The 14,583-nt window shown below is 45.7% G+C and overlaps 1 protein-coding gene across 4 annotated transcripts in view; it reads left to right on the top strand.

The window, feature by feature from the left end:
* CELSR1 (cadherin EGF LAG seven-pass G-type receptor 1) overlaps positions 1-14,583 on the top strand; it is a 285,212-nt gene that overhangs the window by 121,982 nt on the left and 148,647 nt on the right. For all 4 annotated transcript variants that reach the window (XM_068276317.1, XM_068276316.1, XM_068276314.1 and 1 more), the window contains exon 2: positions 10,079-10,717. In XM_068276317.1, coding sequence (XP_068132418.1) covers positions 10,079-10,717 — 639 coding nt within the window. The remainder of the gene's footprint in view (positions 1-10,078; positions 10,718-14,583) is intronic.

The raw sequence follows: 14,583 nt of genomic DNA, 5'->3' as shown, positions 1-14,583 counted from the left end.
GAAGCGGCTGCTCCAGGAGTCCATGGTGACGTGGACCCTTTCACCAACCGCGTGCTCCAGCCCTCGCTCCACATTGGCCATCACAAAGCGGTGCAGTGCAGGAATGGCCTTGCGGGAGAAAAAGTGTCTGCTGGGGAGCTGCCAGTCTGGGGCTGCGCAAGCAAGCAGCGCACGAATGTCGCTCCCCTCCTGCACGAGCGTGTACGGCAGGAGTTGGGAGCACATGGCCCGTGCCAGCAAGCCGTTCAGCTGCCGCACGCGACGGCTGCTGGGAGGCAGAGCCCTAACCACCCCCTGGAAGGACTCGCTCAAAAGGCTCTGGCGTGGCCTTTTGCTGGCACGGGAATCAGCAGACACAGCGGAGGAGGCCACTGAGGACTGGCTGCCAGAACAGGCCTCAGTGTCGGCGGCAGGAGTTGCAGAGGGGGGAGGAGCAGTGCATTTCCGCACTCCTGCTGGTGCTGCTGGAGGAGCAGGAGGGCGGGTGGCTGCTGTTGCTGCTGCTGCTGAAGGCTGTGCAGTGATGGGTGTGGTGCCACTGCCAGCACCAGATGCCTTCAGCCTCTGGAACTCCTGATGCTGGTGGAAATGTTTCGCAGCAAGGTGGTTGATGAGCGAGCTGGTGCAGAACTTTAAGGGGTCTGCACCTCTGCTCAACTTCCGCTGACAGTGGTTGCAAGTGGCGTACTTGCTGTACACTGTGGGCATGGTGAAAAAGCGCCAGATTGGTGACAGAAACATCCCCCTACGGCATGGAAGCGCTGCTGCCTGTCTCCCTGTGGTGGTTGGGGGGGGGCTTGGGGGGCTTGGGTGCGGCTGGTGGTGGTACTGGCAGATGCTGCTGCTGCTGCTGCTGCTGAGCCTGAGACACCAGCAGGCTGTGGGACCTGCCTACTGCTGCTGCCAATGCTTGCAATGATGCGCCTCCTTGCAAGGCCCACAAGAGCATCCTCCTCCTCCTCCTCAGAGCTGCTGAGGACGACATCCCCTGGAGGTGGTGGCACCCAGTCTCTGTCTGTCACCGGGTCATCATCATCCTCCCCCTCCTGAAACATGTCCTGCTGGGATGAGGACCCCCCAAACTCCTCTCCTGATGCATGGATGGGCTGCTTGACTGTCGCCACAGTCTTGCTGTCCAATCCCTCATCCCCCAAAGTGCCCATCAGCATCTCCTCCTCAAAATCGCCAACAACAGCAGACAATTGACTCATGATGCCTGGGGTCAAAAGACTGCTGAATGACAGGTCGCCAACTGACGGTGAACTGGCCTCCTCCCCAGGCCCTGCTGGGCGGCTGCTGCGAACAGGGGTGGTGGTGAGGGTGGAGGCCTCGGATGCAGAGCTGATGGCGGGCTGCTCATCCTCCGTCATCAGTTGCACCACAGTGTCTGCATGCTTTTCCTCAATGGGACGTTTCCGACCCGGCTGGAGGAAAATCGGAGCAGGTGCTACACGCTGCTGCTGCTGTGTCTCTGCAGCGTGAGTTGCAGATGCTCCTGCTGGGCGGCGCCCAAGGCGTCCACGGCCAGTGGCTATGGGAGGAATGTTAGCCACTGACGCTGCTGCTGCGGAACTGTGCATGGTGGCGCGCCCGCGCCCGCGGCTTGCCACAATGCTGCTCCCTCTCCTCCTGATTCCCTTGCTGCCCTTCCCCTTGCCCAAACCGCGCTGGCTGCCACTTCCAGACATCTTCGATGTTTTGGGCGTATAGACAAAAGTTTTTTAAAAGGGCGGGTGAAAAGTGGGGTACTTTAATGGAGTGGGTTGGTGGGTGAGGTGACTGAGTGAGTGTCCCTAGTACAGTAAGTAAGTAGTAACAGTCAGGAAGTACAACTAGCAGTTACAATAATCAGTAGTAATCACAAGTAAATTTAGTGTGTGTACACTACAGACAGTGAGTGCACGCACGCGCAAACACGCGCAGGAGCTAGCCTATGAACAGTGACTGAGTGAGTGTCCCTAGTACAGTAAGTAAGTAAGTAGTAACAGTCAGTAAGTACAACTAACTAATTACAATAAGCAATCAGTTATCAGAAGGAAATAGAGTGTATGTAGTGTGTGTACACAGACAGTGAGTGCACACACGCAGGAGCTAGTAGCCTATGAACAGTGACTGAGTGTCCTAGACTCCTAGTACAGTAAGAGTAAGGCCCGGTTCACATTAGCGGTGGCCGTCCGGAATCACCGTGCCGGAGCCGGACCGCTTGCAGAACGGACGGAACGGACGCACGGCAATAGCAATGAAAGCCTATGCGTCCGTTCACATGCGTCCGTTCTGCCGGACCGGAGCCGGACCGGATCCGGACCGGATCCGGACTCCGGCGTCCGTTCCAACATGCGCTATTTTTTGGTCCGGCTCCTCCGGCAGCCGTATCCGGAGCGGAGCCGGACTGCACCATCCGGCCAATACAAAGCAATGAGAGCCGGAGAGCGCACAACACACTGGCTACAAAAACCGGACGTTCTACCCCACTTCCTATGCATTTTGGATGGGGACCACATGGGCCCAGCGTTCAAAGAGTGGGGCAGCAGCGATTTCATGCTGGAGCTCGTTTTGGCAGCAACATGTCTGATGTCTGATAACGAGGAGGCGAACAACAGGAAGGAGAGAATTCCCAGGTTTACGAGTAAAAAATGCCTGGATCCATGGTCCCAACTGCAGTCTCTGTATCCACGGATGGTCTCCACACGTCCACCTGTCTCCAACAATGACCCCAGACCCTTCTGCTGACCTCCCAGACCCCAGGTATTTACAGGATGTTATCTCCTTAAGAAACCGGATCCGGACCGCAACCGTGTTCACACCGCACGGAAACCGGATGCAAACGGACCGGATCCGGACCGGATCCGGATAGGAACCGTACGGATCAGGTCCGGTCCGGCTCCGGTGCGGTCCGGACATCCGGTGCGGTTTTGACAAAACCGCAAGTGTGAACGGGGCCTTAGTAGTAACAGTAAGTACAACTAACTAATTACAATAAGCAATCAGTTATCAGAAGGAAATAGTGTGTGTAGTGTGTGTACACAGACAGTGAGTGCACACACGCAGGAGCTAGTAGCCTATGAACAGTGACTGAGTGTCCTAGATTCCTAGTACAGTAAGTAGTAACTAACTAATTACAATATTCAATTACAATAATCAATCAGTTATCAGAAGGAAATAGAGTGTGTGTAGTGTGTACACAGACAGTGAGTGCACACACGCAGGAGCAGCTAGTAGCCTATGAACAGTGACAGTGAGTGTCCTAGTACAGTTACAGTATATAACTACAATACTAATACAATCAGTAGTAAAGGACAGCAGAAATACTGGTATAGAATAGAGAGAAATAAACAGAGGACAGGAGGACAGCTGCCCACACAGGCAAGGCCCTGAGGCCTAAAGCTGTAAGCCTGCAGCAGCTGGCCTGTCTCTATGTAACACAAAAGCTACTAACTAAAATACAATGTCTAACTAACTAACAACAATATAGGTGTGTATAGGAGGTGTATGTGAGCAAAAACACTAGGTAAATGACCACAATAAAGCTCTTGCTAAGCCAAAGCACAAAGGAGCAACTCTCTCTCTATGCAAGTCTCAGGCAAGGACGGAGAAACGTAACATGGCGGCCGCTATTTATAGGGTAGGGACTGGCCAGGGTCCCCCTCTGTGATTGGCTGCCGTCAGAGGGCCTGGGAGCCCTCTGATTGGCTCTAAGGACATCAATCTGGGCTATGACGCTATTCGAGCTCGGTACCGAGCTCGAATAGCGCCGTTTGCTCGAATAGCTCGAATAGTGAATGGGCTATTCGAGTGTACGCGAATAGCCCATTCGAATAGCTACAGCTATTCGGAGCTCGAATACCGAGCTCGAATAGCTGGAAAAGAGCTCGAATATTCGAGCTACTCGAATATTCGAGCTCTGCTGAGCACCACTGATCAATGTCATTTCATGATTTAGACCTAGATTCATCTACTATACATGTCTGGGACAAAACCAGTGTACAGTATTTATGAGAAAAGGCAAAAGGCTGAGCCAACCCTCCGATCTGTGAATGAAATGAGGCTTCACTCATGTTGAGCTTTAACAACAACATTAGTGTACAATAAAGTGTACCTGAAGGCCCTATTGGGTCCCCACCTTGGGAGGGGGAAGCCTCTGGATCTCCTACAGAGGCTTATCCTGTCCTCCTCCACAAGCCCATTCCAGCACTGGGACCCCTGAAAAAGAGCTTGTCGACCCAACATGGTGAAAACTTAGTGTATCTGAGACCTGAAACTTAAAGTGTACCTGTTGCATGAGCTCCCTCTATGTTCCTTGGATTATTCCCATAACTCAAAAATATGCTGGTTAATGAACTGAAGTTTCTCCAAAATTGGACCTAAAATTTGGTAGGAATATTAGATTGTGAGCCCCACAGGGAGACACACGTCTTATATTAGTATGCATTCTCTGTAAAGTGCCATACAAATGCATAAAATAAAACAAATACATTTATAAAACTGGCAAAGTTCACTGAAGCTAACAGAGTATTTGAAATGAATGACAGTTTAGGTTAGATTAAAAAATGAGAGTGTCTGTCTCATGGCCATACACACATACACACTCACTGCTTCTATCCTTGAGTAGTTTGTTGACCGGAGTGGGCCAGTTTTTCTCACAGCTTACAGTGCCAGTGTTTTGGTGTGCTGAAGGCTGGAATTCTATTGTGAGGTCTGTTTAGTCATAACATGTTATGGATTCTGACAGGTTCTCACCAAGGAGATGTGCAGCAGTAGCCAGAGCTTTTATTATGAGTGCATATATATTTCTTAGTGGTATATCTTTGTCTTCCTACGCTGTGTGAACTTCCAGCTCTGATTCTTGTTCCATTACCATCGGCATAACAGGTTTTCCTCTATGTCAGATTTCTATTAGTCCTTCATTTTTTTCTGTTTTGTGAGGTTCAGCAGCCGTTGGCATACAGAAGCATACGTTTGAATTGAGCACTACTCATTTTGGCGTTGGTGCAAAATCTTAAGACTCTGTTAAAATCAGTTCCACTGCTTAATAATTTCCTAGAGCGAACAGCAGCAGACCAAAGGCCATACAGAACAGACCGCAGGGCCGGATTACCGACCAGGCAACAAAAGCAGTCGCTTGGGGCCCCATTCAGAGTCAAAGGGGCCCCATTAGCACATAAACCAGCCCTTGCCATCCTGTCAGCGGTGGTTGGATGGTATAATGGTTAAAGGGACTCTGAGCAGTGCAGTAACTATGGAAAGATGCATATCCTTTTAAAGCCCTCTTTCTCCTCTTTCCAATGATATCTAAACGGCTGCTCTATGCCTTTTAGTTTTCAATATTTTCGCGATTGAAATCGCGGCCACAGGACGACTTTTCTCCAAAGTCAGCGGTGGCTGGATGGTATAATGGTTAAAGGGACTCTGAGCAGTGCAGTAGCTATGGAAAGATTCATATCATTTTCAAGCTCTCTTTCTCCTCTTTCCAATGATATATAAACAGCTGCTCTATGCCTTTTAGTTTTCGACATTTTCGCGATTGAAATCGCGGCCACAGGACGACTTTTCTCCAAAGTCAGCGGTGGCTGGATGGTATAATGGTTAAAGGGACTCTGAGCAGTGCAGTAACTATGGAAAGATTCATATCATTTTAAAGCTCTCTTTCTCCTCTTTCCAATGATATATAAACAGCTGGTCTATGCCTTTTAGTTTTCGATATTTTCGCGATCGAAATCGCGGCCACAGGACGACTTTTCTCCAAAGTCAGCGGTGTCTGGATGGTATAATGGTTAAAGGGACTCTGAGCAGTGCAGTAACTATGGAAAGATGCATATCATTTTAAAGCTCTTTTTCTCCTCTTTCAAATGATATATAAACGGCTGCTCTATGCCTTTTAGTTTTTGATATTTTCACGATCGAAATCACGGCCAGAGGACGACTTTTCTCCAAAGTTGGCAGCTCGATTCAGCACAATGCAATGAAATATAAGGAACCCAGGGGGATATAATTACAAACATCATGCTGGTAGGTGTGAGGATGTAATGAATTAGTTGTGGGTATGCTTAAAGGCATATCCACAGGCACTGCTTGGAGTCCCTTTAAGGGCTCTGCCGCTGACACAGGAGACCAGGGTTCGAATCTCAGCTCTGCCTGTTCAGTAAGCCAGCACCTATTCAGTAGGAGACCGTAGGCAAGTCTCTCTAACACTGCTACTGCCTATAGGGCGCGTCCTAGTGGCTGCAGCTCTGGCGCTTTGAGTCCACCAGGAGAAAAGCGCGATATAAATGTTATTTGTCTTGTCTTGTCAAATGATGCCGTGTGCTGCTGATTGTCTTCAGAGCCAGGCTCTCCTCCTAGGTCCCCCTCCTGCTACTGTGCGCTCTGCCGCTGCCCACTCCACCCTCCCTTCCCACAGAGAACCACAGCTGCAGCAAGAATGATAGCAGCAGATGGCAAACGCTCACTCACCTATTCATGATCCAAGCAATAGAGATCCCGTCATCTGAAACCCATCTGTCTCTTCTACAGTGCAGCCGCTCGCTCTGAACTTCCTGATTCTCAGATCAGACATGAAGTAGGAAGTAGTAATAGTAGTAGTAACAGAGCGGCAGCACTCTAGAGGAGACAGATGGGCTCCGGATGACGGGACCTCTATTGCTTGGATCGCAATAGGTGAATGTGATTCATCTGGTGCTGTCATTCTCCCCCACTGCGGCTGCCTTCTCTGCTGGACTATCGTATTCACTGGGATGGAGGCTGCATGGTGGCTGTCTAGTTTGGGAGGAAATTGGTTGTTCGGTGGTGGGAGTGGTTATGTAATTCTGTCTGGGGAACGGCTTCCGGTTTGGCGGTGTCCAGAGCTTTCTGCTATTGCCAGGCTGGAGATGCAGGGGGAAAGTGCTGCTGCTGTGATATCTGGCGCCCTCTTCACAGGGGTGCCCCAGCCCCTGAGTGCAAATGTCCCAGCCATTCATCTCTCACTCTGCATTTTGCCGCTGCTATTCCCTGCATTGTGCACCCACAGAGGAAAGCGTGCTGTTGCCCATAGCAACCAGTAGCTCGGCTGCCCGGTGTGTGCGACATATTGCTGTGCAGCTGCATCTTCTGATTCTATTACGACATGATGGGGGGGCCCAAATCAGTTACTTTGCTTAGGACCCTATTTAGCCTTAATCCGGCTCTGCATGCTTTGAAATGGGCTACTTTCACACATGTCCGTCTTCACTGTGTCTAGCTTTGTCTGTAGCAACTGCTTAATGCACAACCATAACCTCTGGAGTGCAGTGGACAATGCAACTGTGGTACAGTGTAGTCATGCTGCACGCATACAATATCATTCCAGTAATCCCTAAAAGAGCACTTGAGCTGTAAAATAGCCAGTTGCTGGCACCTGAATCAAGTGCTTTGCCTGCTACATAACTAAATATCTATGACCAAATCAAACATTTGCAGGTGAAATAATACTTGTGTGGCAGATTATTCCTAGCATGCTGCCATTGGCTGTGTGTTCGTTTAGTGTATTCACACTATTGTACAGTAGATGTAAAGCTGGCCATACATTGTACAATTTTTTTCCCAGTTAGATATTCAAACAGTTTTTTATTAATTTCCCTCGATCAGTGGAATAAAATACAGTATCATATTTGTTTTTTGTTTTTTTAAAGCTTTAAATACACATGCGTCTCTATTAAGAGACATTAATTCACATGGGTTTTTGAAAATTATGCATCAAGCTGTATGTTTTAAAGAGAACCCGAGGTATGTTTAAAGAATGTTATCTGCATACAGAGGCTGGATCTGCCTATACAGCCCAGCCTCTGTTGCTATCCCAAACCCCACTAAGGTCCCCCTGCACTCTGCAATCCCTCATAAATCACAGCCATGCTGTGAGGCTGTGTTTACATCTGTAGTGTCAGTCTCAGCTGCTCCCCCGCCTCCTGCATAGCTCCGGTTCCTGCCCCCGTCCCTTCCCTCCAAACAGCAGTGAGGGAAGGGATGCAGGCGGGGACTGGAGTTCTGCAGGAGGCGGGGAGCGCAGCAGACTGACACTATAGAGATAAACACAGCCAGCTCTGACAAGCTGTTTGTCAGCAGCATGGCTGTGATTTATGAGGGATTGCAGAGTGCAGGGGGACCTTAGGGGGGTTTGGGATAGCAACAGAGGTTGGGCTGTATAGGCAGATCCAGCCTGTGTATGCAGATAATATTCTTCAAACCCACCTCGGGTTCTCTTTAAAAAACCGCACACTGTAAAATGGATATGTGTGCACTTTAAAACCTATTCAGTAGCATACTTTGACAAGACTCCCTAACACTGCTACTGCCTGCAGAGCGCGCTCTAGTGGCTGCAGCTCTGGCACTTTGAGTCTACCAGGAGAAAAGCACGATATAAATGTTATTTGTTTATTTTGTCTTAAAATGCGATCCGTAGACTTCCATTGGCTAGCTAATAAAAGCTAGTGTTCTCTGCAACGCTGGTGTTTCTGCCTAGCAGGTTCCTAGCCTCAGTGAACAGAGAGAGTTGCACTGGTGGTAAATCACAACAGCACAGGAGCTTCACTGGTGGAAAATGACTGCAGCTCAGAAACAATAAACAGCTTTATTAGTATTGTTGATGACTTTTTTTTTTTTGAAGGCCTAAAATATTACACAGAATAATACTCTAATGTCAAACCTCAGGAAAGGATATTTGGATGGTGTGAATAGAGAACAGCTAGATATCTTCTGCAGTCTGGGTCTTTGGTGGGCTGATTTTACCTCACTTCCTGTGCCTCAGATCTCCATAATATTAGGAGAATGATGCACAGTAATAGAAACTCTTTCCAGAGCCATAAAAAATTATTTATTGCCATCAGAGTAGCCAACTTTAATCAAGTCAGGAAACCCCTTTTCACAGTATTCAAAACAAACTTATATAAACATTTCCGTTGAGTTGGCCTTTAAATGGTATGGGTCCTTCACCTCATCAGTTCGCACACAGCTGTAAGAAATACTTCTATATAAACCAACAAAAGAACTAAGTAAGTCTGCCTTTCATATTTTCTAAGGCAAATTGTTATTATTGCGCTGTGTGACCAAAAAGGTTAGGCAGGGATCACACTTAGGGGAATCGCATGCATTGTGCCGTGATGCAAAATCGCATGCTAAAATGTAAGCAATGATTTGTCATGGACATTAGCAGTTCAGTGTTAAGATGTGGATTTTTCTGCATGCAGTAAAAAAAAATACCGGTTTTGTTGCTTTTATTGCAAACCACATCTGATTCCTATTGCCGACAATCTGCTGGTTGTCCTGTGCAGAATACATAAGAAATTATCTGCAGAAAAAACGTGGCCGTTTTCTGCTGACTCAAGTGTGAACTCTGACTTAGGTTCCCTGCACACTGCAAATCCGTTTTGCGATTGCGATTCCGTTTCCGATTTGCAATTCCCATTTTTCCTGAATGCAAACAGAAAAACGGAGGAAAAAACGCAACATGCAGTAACGATTAAAAATTCAGAGAGCCTTATTGTTTCTTCGTATTTGCTAGCTGCTGCAGAATGACAGTTGTTGAAAAGTAGACTCCATAAGAGGACTCTCAGCAGTAAGGCTCAGTTCCCCTGCATATGGGAATGGAGCTGACCAGTTCAGTCTCTTCTCCGCTTTGTTATAACGTCCAGATGAGCTTATGCGTTGCGTCATAGGTGGCTATGGGCAACGCATCCGCTCGTCAGGAAAAATGGAGCCGGTTGGGACTCTGCATTGCAGCAAATGGATCACTTTTTTTAACAAGTGGAAGCTGATCCTATTTTTAAGACAACAGGTTCGTTTTTGCAGCATTTGTTAACTGAACCTAATATATACGATGAAGCAGAGTGATAGGTACATGCAGATAGGCAGCAGGTATAACAAGTTAGAACTCTTTACTGAAGAAAAACATGCAGAGATATATCATACACCACCATCAGGAAATGCAGCTTACTTAGAACAGAGAGGAACAACATACAGTAATTCCTCATAAAGGTTCAGTCACTGGTGCAGATTCTATATTGCTGATTGGTACTTTGAAGAATTTGTGATGTATTAATATTTTGTATTTTTTCTCTTTATTCTCTAGATGGTGTCCATAGTGTTACTGCACACTGCACCCTGCGAGTTACAATCATAACAGATGACATGTTGACCAACAGCATCACCGTCCGGCTGGAAAATATGTCCCAGGAGAAGTTCCTTTCGCCGCTCCTTTCACTGTTTGTGGAAGGGGTGGCAACTGTGTTATCTACCACCAAGGAGGGCATCTTTGTGTTTAATATTCAAAATGATACTGATGTAAGCTCCAACATTCTCAATGTGACCTTTTCTGCTCTGCTACCTGGTGGGGTCCGCAACAAGTTCTTCCATTCCGAGGATCTACAGGAACAAATCTACCTGAATAGGACCCTGCTTACCATGATTTCCACACAGCGCGTTCTGCCATTTGATGACAATATATGTCTCAGGGAACCTTGTGAGAATTACATGAAATGTGTGTCCGTGTTGAAATTTGACAGCTCAGCCCCCTTCATAAGCTCAAACACAGTGCTTTTTCGACCAATACACCCTATCAATGGATTACGCTGCCGTTGTCCACCTGGATTTACTGGAGACTACTGTGAGACTGAGATTGACCTCTGTTACTCCAATCCTTGTGGCAAGAATGGATTATGCCGAAGCAGAGAGGGGGGATACTCATGCGAGTGCAATGAAGAATACACAGGTATGAGAAGTATGAAAAAGAAATGATTCATAATTTGTGTCACTACAAAGTTTTAGTTTCCTTGAATTGGTCGTTAGTAGAATATGATTCCCTGTTTTTTGTGCTTTTTTTTTTCTTTTTCTTGAGGAGCCCAGCTCTTTAGCTTATACCAGTTGTAAAAAGAATCACCTGATTTGAGCAGATAAGATCAGGCACTCCATTACTCTTTGTTTTTATGTAGAGGCACTTTATTAGATAAACATGGTGGAGTGTTGCTTTAATTGCAAAATTTGCACTACATGGCCACACCTTCTCCTAGCAATTCCTGTTGGGTATATAACTGCTGGATGGTAAGAGCGCTGGCTAATTTGTCCTTAGTTTGTTAGTAGAATATGATCATTAATGTGATAACTTTTCATACATGCAGTCTATTCATTAAGAATGACACATATCAACAATTCAGACTACCCTGCATATCCTCGGATGAACTTAGCCTACATTTGATGTGCAATGTTATTTAAAGTGAATGGGAACCGCATTTAAAAAAAAATGAAGCAAATACCTAAGGAGAGGGAAGGCTCTGGGATGTATAGAGCCTTCCGTCTCCTCTCTCGGTGCTCTCTATCCTGTGTTGGCTCCACCCGTTTCAATCCCCCACCGAAAGGGTATTTGGAAGTCTTCAGGAGCTGTGTCCTCCCAAAGACGTGCGGCTCTATACTGCACAGGCGTGAGTGTGCAAGAGAGCGTGGTTGCGCAGGCGCAGTACAGGGCCGCCCTTCTACAGGAGCACTCGGGCTCCCTGAAGACTTCTGAAGCCTCCTTCGGCCGGGTAAAGCAGTATTTGACTAATTTACTCAAATACTGCTACCGGGCGAGCCAGCACCGGAACGACAGGACCAGGAGAGGATCCGGAAGGCTCTATAGGACCCAGAGCCTTCCCTCTCCTTGGGTAAGTAACTATCTCATTTTTTTAAATGCGGTTCCCATTCACTTTAAATACAATCGTAAAAAGAAAAAGTCATGTTATCCCAGTAATACTAGGCCAAACCATTAGACCCGCTGTTTCTTTAGACACAGGATCCAAAGGCTCTACTGAGATTTTCAAATTCTGAGTCTGAAAGGAATCTTTTCACTGCAATCTGAAGTGTAATTTACTTGCCTTTACCTGCATACGTCTCTAATAATTATAATAACCTGCAGCAAATCATCCTATACAGAAATGCTTCTCAAATTAGTCCTTGGGACGATCACTCGAGAGCTATGATTTCCAGATATTCAAGTACTATTCACATTTGTTAAACAATCTCAGGTCAAATTAATAGTATATGGCCTGATTTACTAAAGCATTGATGAGTGGTGACTTACTGCATTCCAGAAAAAATCTGCTTGCAGTATTCACAAAACAGTAGCGCCCATGCTCCTGCCCACATGTGACTGTGTGATCAAATATCACACATTTTCCTATCATTCAACAGCCACAGCTATGTCCTGATATTATCCAGGAATGCAGTCATCACCGGCGGCAACTAGCCGGCAATAGTGCTTTCTCAACAAAGTGTTGCAGCCTGTAATCATTCTAAGAATCAGATGTGAATACTATTTATTTATTCAGTCATTATGCTGTTATAACGTGACTTGGTCATTTTATTAAATGTATTATTTTTAACAGCAATACTTAATCATAATTTATTTCTAGAACAGCCATCTCTTTTTGAAGCTCCAGCATTTATTGCTCTCTGTAAAATAAATATATATACAAATATAACTGTGACAATTTTAATTCTAGTATGTAAAAACACTGAGTAATTTCTTTGACAGTACATGCTGAAATCCAAACAGCTTAAATCAAGTAAAAATATGTTATCCCGCAAAAATAAAAATATATAATTTTAAAGCACAATCTCCTGTCTCGGTGACAGAAATCCAAATCCTGTTTCTGTTTCATATGTGATAATAAAAAAAAAGAAAATTATTTGAAAAATATTTTTAAATATTGCCAAATAGGTCCATGAGGCGTACTTAGAGGTACTCCGCCGGTGATTTGGGCGCAGGGTGAGCCAAATGACGGGTCACTCTGCTGCCGCTCAAATCCCCGGCGGCATTAAATACTATGCTAGTCATAGCAAATTGTAAAGAGAAGTAATTCAGGGTCCGGCAATTGCCGTAGCCCCAAATCACCCTTATGCACCCCGCGCACTATAGCATTACTGCTATTGCGGTGCCCAGCATCGGAGTTCATCGCTGAACGCCGAAACTGCCTGCTTTGTCCGTGAGGACTGGCGCCACTAACCGAGAACTTGTATGCAATTATCCATAGAAGTCAATTTCAAATCAGCTGCCAACAGCTTAAATTAGGACACCATGAATGTCTTGCAGTATATACTGCTGCTTTTTGTGTTGTACCATTATATAAGCACATAGCTTTTGTAATATCAATGAATTTACTTTTGATGAAGAAAAGTGTAATTTAAAGAATATCCTAAATCCCCTCTCAACTCCTTTGTCACGCCATGCCCACCCTTCACCCAACCTGGTACTCACTCTTGCATCTGTCTAATATCTCAAGATTAGATCTCCTTACCCAGGGCTTTCTCCATCCCCTAGCAGTTTCTCTGGTCCCTCGGGGTAGTTCAGCTGGCCTCCAGTGAGTCGCTAGTGCCTCCGGAAGATTGCCAACCACCGCTGTGGTCATGGCTATTGTGCATGCACAGGGCATCAGCACGCCTCTCTTGAGAGCTGCGGATTGCAGAATGAGATGGGAGGGAATAGGATCCAATGAACAGATCCAAAGAACATGTGGTTAGTTGGGTTTTGGAGATGAGAGAGTAGAGAGAATGTTCAGAAAGTGGAGAGAAGGCAGAGAGAGAGCATTCACGAAGAGCGGTGGAGATGGAATTTGAGAGCAGAATTTAAAAACCACTTTGGAATTTATCAACTTTATCAGTGAAGTGTGTTGCTAATTCTTCAGCATGAAGAAGAGGGAGGAGGAGACAATGTAAACATGTGATGTAAATAATCTTCAACCCTTCTACTGTATTCCTGCAGTTTGAACAAGTATCAACAGATGGGAAGATAATAAGGACTGAGACAGTGTTTAGGAGGAACACAACACAATACAAATAAAAAGTACATTTTTTCCAGGGTAAAATGAGCCATAAATTACTTTTCTCCTATGTTGCTGTCACTTACAATAGGTAGTAGAAATCTGACAGAAGTGACAGGTTTTGGACTAGTCTATCTCTTCATGGGGGGATTCTCGGGGGTTTATTTATTTTCAAAAGTACATAGTGAATGGCAGTTGCTCTGTCCAACTGCCAAAAAACTGTGTAGCGAGCAGGGAAGCTGGCCAGCTTCATTGTTTAAATCCTTTTTAGGGAATATCTTTATAAAGAATACAAGCCTTTCCGGGAATCCCCTATGAAGAGATGGACTAGTCCAAAACCTGTTGCTTCTGTCAGACTTCTACTACTGTACCTACTGTTAGGGCCCATTCACACTAGAAGCGCTTTTCTGAGCGTTTTGCGATTATCGTTTTTTAAAATTGCTCCCATTCACTTTCATTAAAATCACGGTAAAAATCGTGGAGAAACCGCCATAATTTTTACCGCAATTTTATTGAAAGTGAATGGAAGCGATTTTAAAAAATGCTAATCAATCGCAAAACGCTCAGAAAAGCTAGTGTGAATGGGCCCTAAGTGACAGCAACATAGGAGAAAAGTAATTTATGGCTCATTTTACTCTGGAAAAAACGTACTGCTTATTTGTCTATGTTTGCACATATTTATAATTTTAAAATTTTTCGCCAATGTGCCACACACCTATGATTATTTTAACCCAATTATGAAAAATGATTGAAAACTCAGAAAAAAAAATGAATGGGTTTGTAC

This window comes from Hyperolius riggenbachi, chromosome 3 (genome assembly GCF_040937935.1).
Source record: "Hyperolius riggenbachi isolate aHypRig1 chromosome 3, aHypRig1.pri, whole genome shotgun sequence".
NCBI lineage: Eukaryota > Metazoa > Chordata > Amphibia > Anura > Hyperoliidae > Hyperolius > Hyperolius riggenbachi.
Note: the sequence above shows the minus strand (reverse complement) of the source record. Positions and strands in the feature narration are given on the sequence as shown.